The sequence below is a fragment of the Callithrix jacchus genome, chromosome 2 (genome assembly GCF_049354715.1).
Source record: "Callithrix jacchus isolate 240 chromosome 2, calJac240_pri, whole genome shotgun sequence".
Taxonomy (NCBI): Eukaryota; Metazoa; Chordata; class Mammalia; order Primates; family Cebidae; genus Callithrix; species Callithrix jacchus.
Window position 1 is genome coordinate 44849209 of NC_133503.1, and position 8224 is coordinate 44857432.

The 8224-nt window shown below is 53.9% G+C and overlaps 1 protein-coding gene across 1 annotated transcript; it reads left to right on the forward strand.

Moving 5' to 3' along the window:
* The first annotated feature begins 1243 nt into the window (after positions 1-1243).
* Positions 1244-4141, forward strand: POU4F3 (POU class 4 homeobox 3). Its single transcript, XM_002744327.5, has 2 exons — positions 1244-1637; positions 1953-4141. Exons 1-2 carry the CDS (start codon positions 1518-1520, stop codon positions 2847-2849), a joined length of 1017 nt encoding a protein of 338 aa, XP_002744373.1. The 5' UTR covers positions 1244-1517; the 3' UTR covers positions 2850-4141.
* Positions 4142-8224: the final 4083 nt, after the last annotated feature.

An 8224-nucleotide genomic window follows, 5' to 3' on the forward strand; every position in this document is an offset into this window, starting at 1 on the left:
ACCCTGCACAATAGCAGGCAGCGTGAGGTCTCTAAGCCCTGAAGATCGCTCTCCCAGAGGAGGCGGTGGCCCTGGCGAGGGGGTACAGCCGCACGTGCGGGTTTTCTCTCCAAACAGGAGTGCTGCGTAGCCGCGGCCCAGGATTCCCCATCCATTATTCACGATGTTTACTAGCGCGGAGGAAAGGAGAGGAGAGAAGAGGGAAGCAGAGAGAAAAAGAGGTTAGGGGAGGTGGAGGCAGGCAGTACTAACCCCGAGAGCCCTCAAGTTCAGAAACTACGGGAAGGAAGACCAGGAGGCTAACGCGCCTGGCGCTCAGCAGGCCGTTAGTAAATATTTGTAAGATGGATGGATAACTGGGTGAGTGAGTGAAGGGGCAAATCACTTAACCCCTCTGACCCTTGTTTTCCTCATCCGCAAAAAGGGATAACGTCACCTACTCCATACAGTGGGTATGAGAATTCCATGGATAAACTCTAAATTGTCTAGCACATATTAGGAACTCTTAAATGGTAGCTGTTGTCACGAGGAATAGGCTTGCAAGCGCTGGCTGCCCAGCAGAAGTGCACTGACTGACTCCCAGGCTAGAGGGCCCTCAGGAACTGTCGCTATTCTAAAACATACTCCATAAGCTTCTTTAGACTGGAGGGTTGAGGAAAGAGAGGGTGGGCCAAGTTGCCTCCCTCAAATGAAAGCAAGAAAGGCTAGCGTGTGGAGGAAGCCACTCCTGGACGAGAAGGCAGTTACTGCCCCTACCTCCACCCCGGAGCGCGGTTGGGGGACCGGCGGGGCAGGGGCCACCTGGGGCTCGTTCTGGCCGCCCCTCACCCTCCCCCGAGCCCGTCTGGGAGCTTGGAGGCGCCTCCTCGCTGCGCCGCGGGGCCGGACTCTGGTGGACGGCTCGGGCGTGAGGCCAGGAGCGCCCTGGAAATGGGCAGTTTGGCGGCAGCCAGGCCGACGGAGTGTGTGTGTGTGTGTGTGTGTGTGTGTGTGGTGGGGAGGAGAAGTTGGAGTAGGGTCAGCTTCCTGCCCCAGCTCAGCCCAAGGCTGCCCGTTTATTCCGGCAGTTCGAGTTGGGACGGTACAGAGAGGTTTGGGACTTTTGGGGTGGGGTGAGGGAGGGAAGTCCACGAATAGGAAAGAATCCGAAAGGTCTGGCGGGTTGGAGCCAGGCGGGGCGGGGCGCACTGGGAGAGGCCAGGCCAGGCCGGGGTATAAAGGCTGTGGAGGAGGCGGCCGCCGCGGGCGCAGAAAGGCGCGCCGCTAGCTGCGGTCTCGCTTCGCCTCCCGGGCCGCCCCTGCGAGTCCCGGGCGCGTGAGCACGCCTGCGCGCGCCCGGGCCCTTCCTGGCAGGCTGCTTGTAAGATGAGTGAAGAAGCAGGTGGGGGAGAGGGGAGGCAGCGAGCGAGAGGGCGAGGGGAGCGCGGGCGCTCAGCAGCTCTCACTTGGAGCGCGGCAAGCAAGCTGGACAAGTCTGATTCCATGTCCCCCGCTGCCACCCTGCCAGGCGCGCGAAGATGATGGCCATGAACTCCAAGCAGCCTTTCGGCATGCACCCGGTGCTGCAAGAACCCAAATTCTCCAGCCTGCACTCCGGCTCCGAGGCCATGCGCCGAGTCTGTCTCCCAGCCCCGCAGGTACGTAGTGGAGCATAATTACCGCTCTAAGGCACATTTTTTGACAGGCACTAGCTTCATGTTTTTTTCATGTCGCCCAGAACAATCGCCGCTGTCTGAACCCCTCTCCTTGTCTCCCCCGCGTTCTCTCCCGGCACGCTCTCTCTCTCATTCATGTCTCTGATCCACACGTCTGTTCCAGCAGAGCTGCTGCCTCCGTATTAATTTTTATGACCTGGGCTTTGAGGAGAGGCATCTCGGTTGCTTGAAAATGTGTTTTAATCCTGAGTTGACAGTATTCCCCACTGACCGTGCTGTGCGCCTTCTCGCTTGCAGCTGCAGGGTAATATATTTGGAAGCTTTGATGAGAGCCTGCTGGCACGCGCCGAAGCTCTGGCGGCGGTGGATATCGTCTCCCACGGCAAGAACCATCCGTTCAAGCCCGACGCCACCTACCATACCATGAGCAGCGTGCCCTGCACGTCCACTTCGTCCACCGTGCCCATCTCCCACCCAGCCGCGCTCACCTCGCACCCGCACCACGCCGTGCACCAGGGCCTCGAAGGCGACCTGCTGGAGCACATCTCGCCCACGCTGAGTGTGAGCGGCCTGGGCGCTCCAGAACACTCGGTGATGCCCGCACAGATCCATCCACACCACCTGGGCGCCATGGGCCACCTGCACCAGGCCATGGGCATGAGTCACCCGCATACCGTGGCACCTCACAGCGCCATGCCCGCATGCCTCAGCGACGTGGAGTCAGACCCGCGCGAGCTGGAAGCTTTCGCCGAGCGCTTCAAGCAGCGGCGCATCAAGCTGGGGGTGACCCAGGCGGACGTGGGCGCGGCTCTGGCTAATCTCAAGATCCCTGGCGTGGGCTCACTCAGCCAGAGCACCATCTGCAGGTTCGAGTCTCTCACTCTCTCGCACAACAACATGATCGCGCTTAAGCCGGTGCTCCAGGCCTGGCTGGAGGAGGCCGAGGCCGCCTACCGAGAGAAGAACAGCAAGCCGGAGCTCTTCAACGGCAGCGAACGGAAGCGCAAACGCACGTCCATCGCGGCGCCGGAGAAGCGTTCACTCGAGGCCTATTTCGCTATCCAGCCACGTCCTTCATCTGAGAAGATCGCGGCTATCGCTGAGAAACTGGACCTTAAAAAGAACGTGGTGAGAGTCTGGTTCTGCAACCAGAGACAGAAACAGAAACGAATGAAGTATTCCGCTGTCCACTGACTGCTGCAGGGCGCAGCGTCGGGAGCTGGGAGAGCCTAGTGCTCATCCCCCCCCCCCCCCGCCCCCACCCCCGGGTTGTGGGGGATGGTTATCTGGAACTCCGAGGCGTTTCCTGGCAGGTTAGGCTTTCCCCTCCAAAGCCACTGACTTTCCCCCTTTGTCCCGCCTGGTTGCCTCTGGCCTTCCCTTTCTCTTTCTATTCCCACCAAAAAAGTTTTGGCGCTGGGTAGATATTCCAGAAGGGCGGGCCTGAGGGTAGTTGTGCTGTCCGTGGTGCTGAAATATGCCCTCTTGCGGGGGACCGCACGACCTCAGCGCAGGAGCCCCAAAGCAGAGGATAGTGAATTGGCCCAACCGCCCGAAGCTAGGGTGAAAAGGCCACTTTTCTAAGCGCGATTAGGCAAGGGGTGAAGGGACGAAAAGAAAGTGATAAATAATAATACAAAGTCTAGGATATCTAAGGGGGACACAAACATGCACTGGAGATTTATTAGAGTATATAAAATACATGTATGTTTCCAAAGGATAGCCTTATACTCCCTTCCTTGCCTAAATTCTATTCATCTTATCCTTTGGTTTGCCGTAAATTCTCATAAGGTAGCATGAAGATTAGGTTCAGGGAAAGTATGCAGGGAGTTGCCGGCTCCAAGTTGCTATTTTTCATGGTAAGTAGGGCTCCAAAAGAGGTGGGCCCAGTCTGGCAACTGAAAACTCTGGGATCGTTTGGCTGTTTGTAAGCAGCTGCCAGCACCAGCTCCGGCCATCTTTCACGATCTGCTGGTGCTTGAGGGGTAATTACTGCTTGCTGGAGAGCGGCAGTTGGTAGTGTTCATACCGGCTGAGGACTCTCTGAACCCAGCTCGCTGCTGTCAGATTGCCAGTTATGCGTGGAGTTGGCTGCTGGAAAGTGACTGTAACTTCTCTGCGTTATATGCAAGTCCTTTTAACACTTCTAACCTCGCTGCCCTTTTATTATTACTGTTATTGTTAACATCGGTCATTCCTATTATTTATTTAACTCTGCTTCTTTCCATTCCCTTTATGTGGGTGTCTTTTGGTGGAAGTTCACTTAGAGTTTTGTGAGGGAAGAGGAGTGGGAGCGTTGGCCTGAACCCTTCTCATCTCAGCCCCTCTGGCCGAGTCAAATTTTATTTTTTCGTTGCTTCATGTAGTTTGTGTGTTGCTGTGAGCTTTGGTTTCATTCTCTGAATAGATACAAATAAAATATTAAGTTTTCTTCTCTCTTTACCCCCTGATTTAACTTCTAAAATAAATGCTTTATTTTTCAACCCGAATCAAAGTGGTTTTATTTTTTCTCAGAGGCTAAGGGGTACTAGCTTTGGAAAGGATTTAAAAGGGAGAACCCCAAAGGGCTGGGCTGTCAGTTTCTACTGACCAACCCTCAACCATCCCCTCTCCCCACTCCTCTTCCCTGGCAAACTCACTTGGATCTCCTCATGGGAGACCCTACGGCTTGTGTCTCCACTTAAGGTTTCAAGGCACTTCCTTTCTTGTTTCCCTGTGTGCCAAACTATAAGACTGCTCAACTTGGCTAAGCTAGTAAACTTTGAAGCCAGACTAATGGGAATTCGAGTCCCCAATGCCTCCACTCACTGGCAGAACCATCCTGAAGCTCATTTCTTAACTTCTCTAAGCCTTCAACAAGATTGCTTGTCTGCAGAATGAAGGGACCAATACTTATTTCACAAGGTTACTGTTAGGACTAGGTAAGATTGTTTATTTAAGACATCTAGTAGTGATTGGGTTAGTAGGCAAAAAATTATTTTAAAAGATTCAAAGGGCTTGAGAGGAGGTGAGAGAATAGAGGCAAAGAGGGATAAAAAAGTGTTCACTGGGACACGCTAGTGGGGCCCCATCGGAGTTCCAAATTCATTTGAAATTCTCATCCAGGAGGTTACTCACTCTGTGGTCCACCTTGGCTTCTTTGTGGGGGCACTGATACATCTCCTGCAAAGCGCATAGCATAGTGCTCTGCTCATAGTAGGTGCTCCATAGATGCCAGCTCCCTGTTCTCTTTCCGCTCCCTCTAAAATGGGGAGAAAAGCTTTTTATTTGCGAGCCGTAGAAACGCCTTCCTGATTTAAAATTTAATGCTCCGAGTCCAGGAGTCATCCGCACATTTCCCTGCTTCGTCCTCAAAGAGTTCCGGGTCATCAAACCACGGGCCCGGGCCCGAAATTCGGAACAGAGTGGGTTTGCCCTCTGCACAGTGCGACAGCTCCTACCGCAAAAGCAAACTTTCGGATCGCTTGCAGCTCCCTGGGCCTCAGCCCCTCGCCCCCGCCTTGCACAACAGCCCCAGCGATTTCCCCACCTCCCTCTCCATCGGGTGTCCTTTAATAATAAATGCCCTTATGCCATTACATTATATTGTGGGTTTTGAAAATTTAAAATACGGCTGATGCAATATTAATTGCCTATAGTGGTATAAAACACAGGGCCGGAGCCCAGCCGGGCTTCAGAGGAGACGACCGTGAGCGTCCCGCGCCGAAGCGAAGCGCTCCAGAAGGACGCGCATTTGCGGGCTGCAAGGTTTCCTGCAGGTAAGAAGAGCCTTCGCATTTTCGGGCTCCGGAGAAAACCGAAAATCTGCCTCCATCCTCTTGTCGAAAAGTTCTCTGCCGTTATTCACCTAGTTTTCTTTTTTTCTTTTAATTGACAACTGCAAAAGTTTGAGAGACTTTTATGGAGAGGATGGGAAGAGCTGCTGTCTGAGTGCAGGATCTGCTCCAAGATCGTCCAGTCACACTGGGTTCCGTCTCCGGGCCTTGCCTCTGCGCCTAGTCTTCTTCAGGCGCCCGAGACTCTGGCGCGCAGGAGTATTTTGACCAGTTCCTACCTACAGACCGGAGCTGCAGCCCGGTCAGCAAAGCGCTCCACCCTTTCCCTCCCCCTGAGAGCGCCGGGCCGGCGCCGTCGCCTCTCTCCTCGGCTTGCTCAGGAAGCAACCGGAGATGTGGTTTCCCCAGGATTGTGCAGTCGTCTCTGCCGCCTGTCCGGCGGAGGCACAGACCTCTGGTGAGGAGGAGTAGCGGTACTAGCAGGTTTGGGGTTTACAGAGGCCCAGTATGCATCCGAACCGTATGACCTTGGGCAAGTCATATCACCTCTCTAAGCCGCTGCTGCCAGCTGTAAAACTTCCCAAAATTTATTTTGAAGAGTAATTGAGGGTGTTTCCTAAGAGCACCTGGAGCAGGTTTTCATTTTCCTAATTCTGTCAGTTTAGAACACGCACAATCCAAGACTCAGCTGAGAGTTTCTTTAACCTGCACCGAAAGAAAGTTAAGTCAGTATTTGCGGCTGTTTGGGTAGAAACCTGCATTGGGCCTCCGAGGGTGTGACTTTGAGACCTGCCTGGCTGGAACAGGGGCTTCATCTAGAATAAGCTAGGCATACACATTCCAGCACGGCTGAGGCCCTGGAAGGCAGAACTTGGTGGCAGGAGTCCTGGGCTCCTGAGATGTATTATCTCTGCCCAGCAATTTCGTCTCTCTGTGCCTAAGGTAGTCTCAGTTTTGTTCGCTAGTTCATGTCCAGCCCTCTGCTCAAGGTCTGGCCTAGAGTGGCAGACACTAGATGTCTGTTGAACGAATGAATCAGGTTTTTGTTTTGTAAAATGAAAGCACCCTTTCCAGCTGCATCCTCTTTGGATTCTAGGGAATGTAGGGAGGAACAGAGCCATCAGAGGTAGGCAAGTCTACTTGGGAATGGGGATCAGGGGCAAGGTGATTGTCTGCATCACAGGCTTTCATTCAAAGGTAGCTAGTCTCCTTCTTGTTTAAATAGAAGAGACTGTGTTTCACCCTCTGGTGATCATGGTACACAGGGGATGCTCTGTGACATGGCCCTTGGAACCTAGAAGAGGAGTCAGTGAGGGGGCTAGCGAGTGACCTCTGCCCTGTTATTTTGCTTTCCTCCTGAGATGAAAACATCTGGCTCTGGAGTGGACAGACCTGGGGTGGAATAACCGCTCCATCTCTTACTTGAGTAAGTGACCTTACTGCTCTGACCCTCTCGTCTGTAAAATTGGAAAAACTGGAAAAAAAGACTCAGATTGATGATTAAATGAGATCACATAAAGCCAGGGTCTGACACATAGTAGGCATTAGTAGATATTTCGTTACTTTAAAACATTTTTTTTATACTCAGAAAAGTGAAGGCAGTGTTGTGGGGCAAGTTCAGGGCTTGGAGTCAAGTGGGATCAACATTTTCCCTTTGTGAGCCACAGTCTGGTCAGGGTTGCAGTGCCTATCAGCTCTCGGTGTGGTTGCCGGGGCAAGACAGAAGATTAGAAGAAACCCCCTTGCACACTACGCGTCCCAGCTCTGCAAGGGACGAAGTATTCTCTCCCTGGGAGTACCTGGTTCGAATACAAAGCTCCCACTGAGAAGCTTGGTCCCAGTCAGCGGCTCCAGGAACCCGGAACCTCCTCCCTGGCAGAATCCCGAGCACCATCCAACCTCTGCGAAGGCTCCGGGCTTCGCGCTGCGCTTCCTCCCGAGGAGGGGTGGGTCCCCGGAGGGCAAAGGAGCAGCGGGGGCTCTTGGTCTCCTCCTTCCCAGCAAGCATCCCTTCCCGGCCTGTTCCCACTTTTTGGCGCTGGCGCGCCAGAATGTTTGAGCCGAAGGGCAGAATGCCTAAAAGCCGGTCTGTTTTTTTTAGTCGAAGAAGGCACTAAAGCCTAGAGAGGGGGACGGACTTAGTGGGCTCCTTTTACCTAAAACAGCTCTTCCCCAGTCACGCTATTACACCACCCGTTTCCTTTCTTTCCTAGTCTTTAGAACTGCCTGCTAGCACCTGCCTAGTTCACCCCTGCCTCCCTGAACCCAAAGCAGGGCCTCGCACAGAACGAGCGCTCCACAATGTAACGATATCTAAAACATTTGGCGGGATTCTCCTACGCGAGGTACTGTTCCAAGCTCGTTAGTGCATTAGTTTCTTAATTTCTAACCAACACCGTGAGTAGGTACAATTTTTAATCCCATTTTACAGATGAGAACATGGAGGCACAGAGAGTTGATGCACCTGCGCAGGACAAGTCGGGAACACAGCCATTTAGTGGCGAGACCTGGCAAAAACCCGGTGCCTTCGCTTCTTCGGTTCTCAAGTGAGACCACCTCTGGCAGGGGTAGGGGAGCGGACCACCGGGGGGTGAAGGAGGAGCAGGCGCGTCCGATTTGGCTCCAGATTAGGCGGGGCGAGTTGAGGAGACGGTGGCAGCCGAGAACGGCCGCTGTCCTCGCCTGGCTTCCTGAGCCTCCACGCCTTTGTGTCCCACGCGCCTCTCGCGTCTCCCGCCAGACTCCCGTCTGTTCGCGAGTCTCTCCCTTAGCCTCTCTTAGCTTCCCTTCAGC